The sequence below is a fragment of the Lygodium microphyllum genome, chromosome 3 (assembly GCF_053477565.2).
Source record: "Lygodium microphyllum isolate KBCC chromosome 3, Lygodium_microphyllum_v1.1.10, whole genome shotgun sequence".
Lineage (NCBI taxonomy): Eukaryota > Viridiplantae > Streptophyta > Polypodiopsida > Schizaeales > Lygodiaceae > Lygodium > Lygodium microphyllum.
This window is the reverse complement of record NC_141137.1, coordinates 25971403-25984760: the sequence shown is the minus strand read 5'-3', so window position 1 is coordinate 25984760 and position 13358 is coordinate 25971403. Positions and strand designations below refer to the sequence as shown.

At 42.5% G+C, this 13358-nt stretch overlaps 2 protein-coding genes across 2 annotated transcripts in view; both read left to right on the top strand.

The window, feature by feature from the left end:
• Positions 1 to 12862, top strand: part of LOC148038166 (fiber) — a 54364-nt gene extending 41502 nt beyond the window's left edge. The window contains exons 2-3 of the mRNA XM_087669728.1: positions 12327 to 12409; positions 12489 to 12862. Coding sequence (XP_087525854.1) covers positions 12327 to 12409; positions 12489 to 12515 — 110 coding nt within the window. The 3' untranslated portion in view covers positions 12516 to 12862. The remainder of the gene's footprint in view (positions 1 to 12326; positions 12410 to 12488) is intronic.
• Positions 8064 to 11944, top strand: LOC148038167 (uncharacterized). Its single transcript, XM_087669716.1, has one exon. The coding sequence runs from the start codon at positions 8206 to 8208 to the stop codon at positions 8896 to 8898; it is 693 nt and encodes a 230-aa protein (XP_087525842.1). The 5' UTR covers positions 8064 to 8205; the 3' UTR covers positions 8899 to 11944.
• Positions 12863 to 13358: the final 496 nt, after the last annotated feature.

The following is a 13358-nucleotide window of genomic DNA, read 5'->3' as shown; positions in this document are numbered from 1 at the left end:
TGCGTACAAGAACTGATAAGTTCTCCTTATGTATTCAACATTTTTTCCTTGTTCAATGCAGATTTCTTTCTTTCTTGTAGTCTCTCTTTGTTCTTTTGTCTTTGTGTTTGTGTTCCTTATTCTGTTGCATGCTCTCACATGGTATCAGAGCCTAAGAGAGACACAAAGTTGATTTCTCGTGGAGGAGACCACCCTAGATTGCTAGACAGCCTTGCCATTTCAACGTTTTGCTGAAAACGTAGCTCTCTTCTTGAAGGCGACTTCTTTGTGCAGGTAACAATATTGCTTCCTTGGGCAGACTCTCTATATTGACTTCCTTGTGATCTTGGAGTCATTTCCTTCTATTTCAGGGCTGTCTACCACCAAAATGCAACTTTCTTGTGGGTGTCTTAGAAGATTTTGAAGATATCTTACAACCAGTTTCGTGGCTTTGATAATACAGATGAGGAGCCTTCTTTGCACTTGTCCGAATGGCAGCGAGATTATCGCTCGGATCGTGAAGCATAGAGATTGCCTCTTTCCTCCTTATGAGCTTATAGGATTTTGTGCTAGTGCATGTGTGCAGGTTGCAAAAAGCAGCGGAAGTGTGGACAAAGCTTGTTTCTTTGTACCATTAGAATATATTTGCCCATTGGATTACTCTCCAAAAGAAATTACAAATGCTCGCTGTTGACGATGTTTCTTCCATGAAGGATCATATTAACAGGTTGGAGGATATGAGGTGTAAGCTTGCGTCCCTTGGCAGGATGATCTCTTTAGATGATATGGCTATGATTCTTTTGACTTAGTTGCCATCTCTCCCGTTTGATGTCTTCCACTAGCCTTCTTACATTGAGGACCCGTGAGAAGCTTCTATGGGAGGATCTTGCTCCGCTTTGTTTTAGAGCATGACAAGCGCATCAAAGAGGTTGCCAGTGGATCCACCTCCACCAAAGCTTTTGTTGTAAGTTTGGAAGGGGAGAAGAAGAAGAAAGGGAAGTCATGAGCTATATGGCAGGAGAGTTCTTCAAGTTCTGACTACGATTTGGAGAAGCCTAAATGCCCATATTGTGGGAAGGGGACACATCCAAAGGAGAAATGTTGGAAGAAGTATTCTTACCTTTATCTGGGAGTGAAGGATGGAGCTAAAACATCCAAGTGTTCTACCTCTACTCTAGCAGTTACCCATGAGTTTGTATTCCTTCATATTGATGAGTTGAAGAAGCCTTTTTTAGTGATTGCCTCGCCTTTAGAGAGGCCTTGGATGGTTGATCGTGGAGCTTCTAGTCATATGATTCCTCGAGGTGATTTGTTGTAGGATCTATGTCCTTCTAAGGGTTTAGTCACTGTTCGTGACATTGTATCGGTGCCTATTAGTGGTGGTAGCACTTTGCCTTTATTTCCTGTGCTTTGAGCTCCCTTTCATAGGCCATTTATATTCTAGACTTGGACTTTCCACTCCTCTCAATTTATGGCCTTATTAGGCTTGGTACCTGGGTTGTCTTCATCGAGTAGGCCGTTTGGATTGAGGATTCTTCTACAAGGATTATTATCGCGATAGGTTGGTAGGAGAGCGAGCTTTAAAGGCTCCATTTTTCTTATCTTATGTAGGGTCCTTCAAGGCAGTTGTCTATATCTACACACGTTCCCGCTTGGGCACCACCTATTCCATTGGTTGATTTCCATTCCCCACCCTCTTCTTCTGTGGTTGCCTTGCATACCCCATTCCTTTTAGAGGGGGACGATCTCGGTGATGCGGTTGTGGATTCCTTGGCTCCTAGTGTTTCAGAGGGGTTTCCTAGGATTGTGAGGAGCTTCTTCATAGGCAGTCTTCATCAACATTGGCATTCCTCTTGTGACCCCAAGATTTGTTTCTTCATTGGCCTTTCGCAACATCTAGGATTTGACAGGGGATGCTAGCAGTATGATTGTTATGCCTTGTCATCTTTTGTTTGTGAGCCTTAGTTTGAGTTAGACAAGGATTTTAGGAGCTCTTATCTAATTTGTCACTTGTTTTGATGCAAGAGATAGCTCATTCTAGAGCACTTAGTTTATTGCCTTTCAATGGATTTTCTTCTTTAGTCAAGATTTTGTATACATTTCCCGAGCAGTTTCTGTATTCGTTAGTTTGTCTCACTTGCCGACATTGTTCACATTTTCTAGAAATTTTTTGAGATTTTCTAGCATTTTACCAGCATTAAATGTTGGTCGGTCATATTTTGGCCCTAGATTTTAGGTTGGCGAGTTTTGGGGGTATTTGGCTATTTGTAGCCTCCTCCACTCAGTTGGTAGATTATTCATTCATCTTCCTTCTTTCTTGGTAGGTGTACCCTCCAACTTTATGATCTTCCTCCATCTCTGATGCTGCCATCATCATTAGTCTGATTTGATGCCCTCATTGACACTGTGCGTTGCGTGTAGAGACTGATTAGTCATCCTTGGGTCTTCAACATTCTTTTCTTGTTTAGTATAGTTTTCTTTCCTTTCTTGCAGTCTCTCTCTGTTCCTTTGTCTCCATGTTTGTGTTCCTTTTGTAAAAAAATGCCCTAACACAAAAACACAAATAATACCGTATGACAAAGCACAGGCTGATAGGGTTAGGGTAACTTAGAAACAATGAACATAGGGAATGAATGAAGTGATATGACTATTGAATATATAATGCTCATACAACAAACACACTCCTGTATCTCAAGGATCAAGGCAAGCATAATGAGCTGGCGAGTGTGCTGTACTTTGAACGGATCCTGAATCACAACAAGGCAACCTCTTCGGATGTCAAACACCAGCAAACGCATCTAAGGAAGACTGAATTTAATGCAGATGGCAGTGTAGGATAGAGAAAGACTAAAAACGTAGGTGAGGAGAGAAAAAGACTAAAAACACAGACTGTAGAAGAGAGAAAATAGCAAACGCAGGTTGCAGGAAAGAGAAAGTCAAAAAACGTAGGAGAAACTAGCAGCAGCAATTAGCATGTTGAAATTAGCTCCAAACAGCATATGGTAGGTTGGAAACAGGCGCCGAAGTGTTATAGACAGCAATGGCCAGCTTGAACCGTGATGTCCTCCATGTCCGAGAGAAAGTTTGGGCCCTCTCAAGTGAGTTTGTGCTTATGGGATACAAACACTCTCTAAGAACACATTTTTAAAAAATAAACAAGGTTTTTTCCTTAATTAAGCATGTTTGAGGCTGTTTAAGTAAAGCTAATGCATTTTTAGCTCAACACCCCCTCTCAGGCCCAACAACGATGCCACAAGAAGTAGCGAGCCAAGCGCTCCTCTTTTTTTTTTTCTTTATCTTTTACCCCAAGGCATCCCACCCCAAAGCAACCAGAGCGTCGGACAAAGGGTGCACATTAGCTACCCAGTGATCTACTAAGACCACAGTGGTGATGGTTATCTTATCAAGGGAGCCCAAGTGATCACCCCAGAGAGGCTAGGGTATCGGACGAAGGGTGCACGTCGGCTGCCTAGTGGCCTAACAAGTCTTGTAAAGGCAGATGGAATTAGCTATGTACTTTTTTTTTTTTTTTTTGAGGGCTTTGTAGTTTTGATAGATTTAACAGTAAGTGAGGGTTTCAAATCAGTTTTCATCCTATTGAGTATCAGTATCCCAAATGGGAGAGTGATAAGGGATAGTCAGACCCAAGATCTTCACAAAACAAGCATACTATTCATACCATTATTGGGTGTCGGTGAAAAAGGAAAATGACTAAGGTGTGGGTGATATAAATATAGCAAAGACGTGAAGGAAAAAAGACAAGCAAAGCAAGTAAGCAAGCTAGGAATAATTGCCTTGGAGACTGCTATGTGCAATGCCATGAATATGGTGGATCCAGAGCCGGTTTGATGATCGGATTGTTCGCAAGGGCAATGATTCTTTGCTTATCGCAATAGACAACAGTGGGAGAGAAGTGAAGTGTCGACAGTAAGCTCCTCAGGTAGATGGCCTCGGTGGTGCCATCAAAGAGAGTCCTATACTCAGCCTTGGCCATGGAAACCTCCACCATCGCTTGCTTACGGTTGGACCAAGAAATGGGAGTTGTGCCCAAGGTGAAGAGGTAGCCGCCATGGCAACATTGGGTGTCAGGATCTCTTGCCTAATGAGAATTAGTGTACCCCTACAAACATAAACTAGAACCATAAGTGAGGCTAGAAGAATAAGTATACTGTAAATAACGCAACACACAAAGATATGCAATCCAATGTGGCATCCTAGGTGCTGTGAGATATTGATTGAGAATGCTAATAGAGTAAGCTAAGTCTAGTCTAGTATGAATTAACCAAAGAAGTTTCTCTATTTTATTATCAGGCGTGTGTGTATATACGACACTCGAAGACTTTGAAGTGGGATATGACAGGCCGAGAGCCAAAGAATGCCTCGTATGGGGTCTTCTGAGAAAGAGCCACAGCTGGGCACCGGTTAAGGATGTACATGGTAGTGTTAGCAGCCTCAACCCAAAGGTGTTGATGGAGCTTTGCTACGAATAGCATAGAGCGTGCCATTTCCATGATTGCCTGTTCCGATGCTCTATGACTCCATCATGAGAGGGGGAGTTGGTAGAGGTGAGCTGGCGAGAGATGCCATGTTGCTGTAGAAACTCGGAAAACTCGTGGGAGATGAACTCACCACCGCTCACTCCTCATGCTACCAACTTGATGACCTATCTGGTTATGAACTAGCAGTACCCAATCAGAGAAATATGTGAAAGCATCGGATTTATGCTTGAGGAAGTACACCCACATGTATCTCGAATGATCATCCACTATTAAAAAGAAGTACAACGTGCCGTTCAAGGTAGGAGTGGATGTGGATCCACAAAGATCAATGTGAATCAATTTAAGAGGTGTCTTAGCTCTATGTGTAGACTGTTGAGGAAATGGGGTATGGTGCTGCTTCCCGAGCTGACATGCTCTACAGACATCTCAAGCTAGCTTTAGGCAAGGAAGGCCCTCAACTATCTCACGGCGAGACGACTCATAAAGAGAGTCATAGCCAAGATGTCCTAGGCGGAAATGCCAAAGATGCTCATTGTTCGATGGCTCTTGAAATGTGGCTAATGCTTGGAAGCTATGGAACACGGAGCTCTTGGCTGTCGGCTCGGTAAGAAAATGGGTCGTGGTATAGGTCATTAGGTTGTGTCTCACTGTGGTGATGATGGTATAGCTCCGATGTCCATTATCCAAACAGGTGTTGATGTGCTCGACTGTGATGAGTGGGCCTTTGCGGTAACCTCGTCGGGAGGCAACTCATAGATGTGGATGAGACTCGCATTGTATGTCTCTATGGAGATAATGTGGGCCTCTGTAGACTAGTTAGACAAGCCCTTTGGAGTTCAAAACGTTGTCGATTGAGATGGTTGACCGGTGGCAATGTGAGTCCGACCTTTCCACTGCCCCTTGCTATCACCTTGTCTCCCCTGATGGGGATTGCCCGACTGAGGGGCGGAGGTATGTAGCTTGGGTTTTGGTGCTGTGCCTCTTGTCTTTGATCGATACTCATCGTCAAAATGGCCAGACTTTTGACAATGTTGATAATATCTATTCTTCTTAGGTACATTCTACCACTCAGGTTTGAGTTGAGATTGGGAGTTACCTTGTGATTCCCTTGCTTGATTTTGATTTTGATTTGAAGTTTGATTTGTTTTACCCTTGCTGCCCCTTCTGAGAATGAGCAACAAGAGTCCCCTCTAAGGGATTATTCATATGAAACTAATCGAATAGCCATGCATAATGCAATAGTTGACATTCAAATTCATAGAATGTGGGTAAATTGGGTAGAGAAACCACTTGTTGCACAAAATTGAAGTATTTACGTTGCAACTTGTTAAGAAACAATGTGACCTGATTGTAAGAGGCAAACTGTGGCACCAATTGATTCACACTCTGGAGAGATTGGGGGGAATACCGAGGCTGCAATGATCCCGAAAGTGTGTGAGGAAAAGGTGAAACACCACCCGGCTGAGGAAGAGATGAGGTCCTAACGGTTGTGCTTAAGTTTGAATAACCTCCTGGCGTGGTGAATGAAAACACACGTGATCCTACATGAGAGGCAATATATGGTGCACTTAATGGAGGCTGAAAGGATGTGGCAGTGGAATAAAAGGGTGGGATGGTAGAAAGATTAAATGGATTTGTGATAGGTGTAGATGTGGGAAATAACGTGGATTCCTTTTGTCCATTAAATGCATTAAATTGAAATAATGATGATGAAGATGCATCTACTTCATTTTGACCTTTGAAAACAAAATTGTTCGAAGGAAAAGAAGGGGAAGGAGTACTCACAGTTTTTTGTTTTAACTGCTTACCTAGTCTTGAGTTCATAAAGAAATATCTGTCTTTCTCATTACTCGTAAATCAGAAATTTGTTTGCATACATCCTTCATCATGAAAATCATCCATGCCAATAGAAGGGGAATCATCATTAACAGAATCTAAAATGGTAGACATACTTGGCACTGGAGAGAATAAGTATGAAGGCAATTGAGTGTACTCTATGCTAGTTTTCACTTGCGGATGGCTAGTCCTAAGTGGAGATTCCGCCCTTCCTGCATGGTTAGTAGATTGGTGCACCGAATCTAAAGGGTGAAATTCAGACTTACTTTGTATCTGATGCTAGGCTCTATGTATCAAAATGAGATCATACTCAGCTGCAGTGATCTCGTAAGGTCGCGGAACTCCATGGTAGTTCAATGTTTGTTTGGCTATGTTAGGAGCTTGTGAAGCAAGTTGAGAGGCCCACTTCGACTTGTTTCTCGATGAATTTAGCTCGGGTGTAAGAAGTGGTGTGGAAGTAGTGTTTGAAGTCATTTGCCCCTTTGTTGTTCTTGCTTCTTGTGTAGAGCTTTCAGAACAAGGTCTAGGTTTCTCTCAGAGAACTCGGCTCTAATACCATGTGAAGAAATACCCTAACATAGAAACACAAATAACACCATACGTCAAAGCACAAACTGATAGAAAAACACAATTAGGTTTAGGGTAACTCAGAGACAATGAACATAGAGAATGAATGAAGTGATATATATATTGAATTTACAATGCTCATGTAACAAACACACTATGTAGTGAATGAATACTGTACCTCGAACCTTAAGGATCAGGGCAAGGGTAATGAGCTGGAGAGTGTCTTGTACTTTGAACGGATCCCAAATCGTAGCAAGATAACCTCTAGATATCGAGCACCAACAAACGTAGCCAAGGAAGGCCGAATCTGATGTAGACGACAATGCTGGAGAGAGAAGGACTAAAAACGTAGGAAAAACCAGCAGCAATAGTCAGCATGCTAAAATCAGCTCTGAAGAGTGTGTGGTAGGCTGGAAACAGGTGCTAGATTGTTGTAGACAGCAATGGCCAACTTGGACCACGATGTCCTTTGCGTCGGGGGTGTGGGCAGCAAGTTGAAATCATAGTAACAGGGGACGGAGGGGACGGCAGCGTGGGACGGGGAGACGCAGTCCCAGGGACGGGACCGGGCGGGGACATTATGGAACAGATGGACGTTCCGTCTCCGAGTGGAGACGTTGCTGAGCCAAGCGGGGACGCGTTCCCGGAACGCATGTGTCTCAGGGACGCCAACTGGGGACGGCCCTGGGAGCCGTTGGGCCATTTTTGAAAAAAAAAATTTGACTGTTTGGCTGCCAACGGCCATTTCCGCCATGCTCTTGCCAATGTTTCCTATATAATGCTCCACTCTCAAACTACACTCACACTTCAAGGCCAAGAGTCTCAACTTCTCAAGGCTCTTTCTCTCCCTCTCAAGTCTCAAGTCTCAAGGTTGAAGGCCGGCGTGCTCAAGGCTCTTTCTCTCCCTCTCAAGTCTCAAGTCTCCACTCTCTCCTCCCTTGGGCTGGGCCTCAAGGCTCAAGGCTCAAGGCTACCCTCTACATTGTACAAGCTCTCTCTCTCTCTCTCTCTCTCTCTCTCCCTCTCTCTCTCCCTCTCAAGTCTCTGGAGTATAGACTCTACTCTCCCTCCCTTGGGCCTCATGACGCCTTCGGGTTCGGGGAGTCTGCCAATGTGCTTGCTGCGGAGTGGGCAACAACTTTAGAAACCATGGGAGCAAAGAATGTGGTGACCATTTGTGCGGATGGCGAACCGGCAAATCAAGCAGCAAGAAACATACTTCAAGCCACATATCCTCACATCACCGTCTCTTTTTGCATCGCCCATTGTCTTAACAATCTCATCAAAGACATTGGGGCCCTACCATGGATAGCTCTTGTCGTGGATGAAGCCAACAAAATTGTCACCTTTGTTCTCAATCATGGGAGGATTCACCATGAGTTCACCAAGAGGTCAAACCTCTCTGCTCAAATATTCAGAGACACGGTTTGCTTTCAACTTTCTCATGTTAGGCCGCTTGTCCACATGTAGTGGGGCATTACGAGGACTCTTCCTTAGTGATGAGTTTTCTAGCATGCCAGAGGCTTCCACAGCAAGGGGGCAAGAGTGCAAAGCACGAGCAAATGACACGGCATGGTGGGAAAGTGTGAAGCGCATTGACACCATGATCAAACCGGTCATGGACCTCTTGAGGGTTGTCGATGGCATGTTGCCATGCATCGGCAAGGTATATGAGGTCATGGATCGGATGATAGAGCACCTCAAGGTTTATGTTCCTGATGAGGACTACGATGAGATCAAATCCATGTGTGTGACAAGGTGGGATGCCTACTACTCCCCTCTCCATGCAGTAGCCTACATGGTGGATCCCGAATTTCAAGGTTGCAAGCAGGAAAATGACAGAGAGGTTAGCAATGGCTTCAGGATTATCTTGGATCGTCTAGTGCCAAACACAGGTATCAGGCGCAAAATTAGAGATCAATTGCAATTGTATCGTGAGAAGAGGGGTAGTTATGGATTGCCAGATGCACAGACGGATCGCTTCAAGATCGGCTTAGCACTTTGGTGGGAGGATTAAGGTGCAGATGGTCTAGAGTTGCAGCGATTTGCCATCCGCATTCTGTCACAGTGTTGTAGCTCCAGTTGCTTGGAGCAACTTTGGTTAGTGTATAGCCACATTGCCTCTAAGAAGAGGAACCGCCTTGGAGTGCATTGTGCCAATGATTTGGTCTTTGTGAGTTCCAACCTACGAATGCTTTGCAAAGGCATGGTGAAGAAAGCAGATTCATTCACCGAATGGGAGTAGGCACAACAGGATCTAGAGGTTGACCCACTTCACATAGCTGAGATTTTGGAGGACCTTGAGGGCATAGGTGAGGAGGAGCCACAGGTTGTCGAGGATTTCACAGAGTCTGTGGAGATTCCGCTTCATCCCACTGTCCGACCCACTACTGAGTCTCGACTCTCTAGAGCACTCTAGACTCTCGAGTCTTACTATTTACCCTCATACTTAGCGTTTGCCATTATGTCATGTGGCATTTTGACATTTTGTATTTATTTTTGGCTTTAGTATTTACACTCTCCTCCCATCTTCTATGTACATTTGTCATTGTAGTTTGAGCCTTGGCTCTTGACTCTTGAGTGACGAGTGGTCACGAGTCTTTTGGATTTCCTAATATGATGCTCTATTTTCTTCTATTTGGTGCAAATGTGTCCTTCAAATGTTCCCCTCTTAGAGTAGATTAAGTGCGATTTTAAAATACTAAAAAAAAACAACTTTTTAATTGCTGTTTTTTCCCCCGTCCTCGGGACAGTCCTTTACCCAACCCCGTTCTTGTTCCCCATCCCCGTACCCGTTCCTCGTCCCATGTTACTATGGTTGAAATACCTGAAATTTGGAAAAACGAGATTAAGGCTGAATGGAGGGCAGCATACCTATTGATATAAAATTTGGGTCTTCCCAAGTGGGTTTGTGCTTATAGGATACAGACACTCTTTAAGAATGTATTTTTTTAAAATAAACAAGGTTTCTTCCTTAATTAAGCGTTTTGGGGTTGTTTAAGTGGAGCTAATGCATTTTTAGCTCAACACCTTCTTCCATTGCACACTTTCAGAAGTGTGGCATTATTCATTGTGATCGCCTCGAGCATTGTATTCTCTCTTATTCATTAATACATCGCCTCTCATTTTGTGATTGAGTTATTGTGCATCGATTAATTCTCGCATTATTTTTCATTCTCTATCAATTAATCACGCAATTAGTTTACACTTGGGCCAACAAGAAATACCACAAGAGGCTCTAGTTGTTGGGGTCAATCGGGTGTTTGCTGTCCAAGGCTATTTGGTAAAATTTCAGATTTGTGAATTCTATCATTTATTGTAAATTGTGTTAAATTAGGTTGTCTACCACTCTATTTGATAAGGAAGACTGGTTTTAGATTGACTTGGTTTATGTCCCTACAGAGAACAATTTGGCAAATGTATTTACTAAAGCTTTTTTGATAGAAAAGTTTGAGGCCTTCCTCTAGGCATTAGGCTTACTTTCATTTGGGGATTGATCTGCTATTCCCTGTATAGTTTCACATTTTTCCCTCTAGGGGGGTTTGTTACACTTGTTGTGTTCCTTTGTTGTTTTGGTGTGAATGCTCCCTTATCCACATGAACTTTTTACCTTCTAGTTGGAGAAGGGTTTTCCCTTGTGGGAACACACACCCTGGGTGTGGTACTATAGTACCTTAGGAATTGCACTTTACATTCTATCATTCTCACATAGTGGATGGGACATTCCAACACTCTCTTCTCTTCTTGTTCACTGTTCACTGTGAGTGTGTGTATGTCAAGGTATTAATTGCTAAAAGTATTTGTAGCAACTTTGAAATGTCTTCGACTTAGATACCAATTAGCCAATCTATTTATTGATAGGCGCCACCTACATTCATTGCATGTCAAAGAGACCGGTTTTCCCCTTGTGTAACTGTCCTTCTAGGCGGTAGTATTTTGTGCATTATTCATTCTCAAGTTTACAAGATAATGTTCTGGCTGTCCAAGCCATGTGCACATTCATATTTTTGGCAGTACATGTGAAAAAATACAAGAATCTGTTGGGTGTGGTTTTGTAGACAGTAGTCCATGTTCCATTGTGGATAATTTTCTGATCAGCCTCCAGCAAATGCTCAGACCATGAACTGAGCCTCACCACAAATCAGATTGCCATCAGTCCAGGCTGATCCATGCCTCCTCTCAGACGTGTTACTGCCTGCCCCACCTATCGGACCCACTTGCCTAGTTGCATTTCCATCCATCAAGAAAATTCCACCTGGCCATGAATTTGGATACCCATGAGAATGACTTCTTTTGCACGATTGGCATCCGCATGAGCTACATCTTATTCTCCAATTGGACGGACAAGAGTGAAGCCACAAGGGATGCCATGCTATGATTTGAAAGCCTAATTTCCTTTGGTCAGATAGACCATCTTCCTATCTTATTTGATACCAAAAAAGAAAACCATGCAATGTTCTTGCATCCTAATCTTCATGTCAAGGGAGCCTAGGATGTTTAAGCAATAGGGGAAATTAGTTTAGAAATAAATTGCCGATATACTATAATAAATATACACTTTTTGTAACAGCACCTTTTTAAAAGGTCTATACATTAATCAAGGATTAAGATATTTTCTCTCGCATTTCAGTTGCAAATAGACAATATCTTATTTTGGCAAGACCTTCTCATAGGAATTGCATTCATTTTTAATGTTCGTTGATGTGGATAAATTATATGTAAACACGCTTGATATAACTACTCATAAGTGTGCTTAAGTTTGTTTCAAATTTACCAACACATTTTAGGTGCATTAAATAAAGTTTAAGCTGGTAGTTGTGCATATTGGCTGATATAAATATTAGCCTTGTACCTTTTACTATAGTTCTCTTCTCTCTGTTATCAAAGAAAGACTTATATAAGACTTTCTTCCTCCTTTGTATGTTCACTTGCTTGGAGTGCAAGGCATGATGAAAACTTTGGAGATCTATTTCAAATAGGAAATGGAATTTTACTTGATTTGGGGAAAGAGGGATGAGAGCGAGTTGAGAGATCAGAGAACAAGGAAAGTTGAAACTGATGTTTTTGTTAGGGAGCTTGGAAATTTGAAATTAGAAAGCATGGAAAGGAAGCAAGTTAATTTAAATGGTAAAAGCGGTTTGACTAGATCAAGGTTGCAAACCTTTCTAGAGGTGTATGGATTAGTTTCCCAGGTTGGTAACACCTCAGCATCTCTTACTGCTCAATCAGTCTTTTTCTGAGGAAGCCGTAAAAGGAGATGTATTTGATGGCTTGTTGCCAATTTGATTCTGATTGCTGTTAAACACTTAGGTTATTGTCAACTGCTTGTGATATATTTTCTTATGTTTTCATTTTTGTATAATGCCAGATTCTTGTAGTGCACGTGAGTTTACTGTCTAAACTTACAATGTGATTTTATTGCACTCGTGGCTAATGTGTGTGCAGGAGTCACACTTCCCCTAGTGGTTCCACCAATACGGAACGCTCTTTCAAGTGCTGAACCTGTTGACCAGCCCAAGATAACAGATGTAGGTTTGCTTCTTTTTCCAATGCTGGCAAACCAGCTTCCGAATTTTGTGTTTACATTAACTCTTCCAACATTTACAGGTGGTATCAGGTATGACAGGGAAATGAATTATTAGGAATGTAGGGGAGCAAGCAGTAGAGCATTGTTACAGGTTTTTATTGCGATGTAATAATCAGCCATCATAAGGCTTTTGGGGTCAGGTCTTTATTTGTAGCGCTAAAGCAGCCATGCAAATTATCTTTGGTAAAACTAGCCAAATACCAGAAACAAATGGTCTACCCCTTCTGGTATCTAAACGCTGCCTTTAAAAACGGCTTGTACATGGTGTCTTACTCTACATTCTTGATTGCAACAGTAATGCTATCGTGAGTAGAGGGGCCACAGTTTGCATGTTGTGCTGACGCTCCGAAATTTTTCTCTTCTTGCGAAGAGAGCACGGGATATTTTTTTCTGATCCCAGGTCTTGTGTGCTTTTTTGTATGGAGTTCAATAGTAGTTTGTAAGGTCTTCTCATTGCTTAGAATGATTTTGTTTTGAAATTTGGCCTTAATTAATCAACTACAGGATGTCTTTGAAAAAAGAACTCCATTACAGGGTTTTTAAGTTTAAGACTTGTGAGCATGGTTTTATGTCATGTTTTCAGTGTGAGCTTGAATCTGGCAATGCTTTTAATGTTTTTTGGCTTTGTCAATTTTCTCGCATGTACCACATGATTTGACTGGAGAGAGGTTCTTGAATCTGTGCACTGCATGAATGTGCATGTAGGGGGGATGTCCCTGGGCAAGTCCAGGTCAAAACTTGAGTCCCACATTGTTTCCACTCGATTTTTTTTGAGTGCCCTGGCCTTGGATTTAAGGAAACAGTAATCTTTCTTTTTCTCCATAAGGAAATATTTCTCCAGTAGGAGGAAACAATAGGCTTTTTTCTCTGTGAGGATGACCTGCTCCTGT

Excerpts from the sequence above, each read along its gene's own strand:
- LOC148038167 (XM_087669716.1), top strand. The coding sequence starts at position 8,206 with ATGAAGCCAACAAAATTGTCACCTTTGTTCTCAATCATGGGAGGATTC.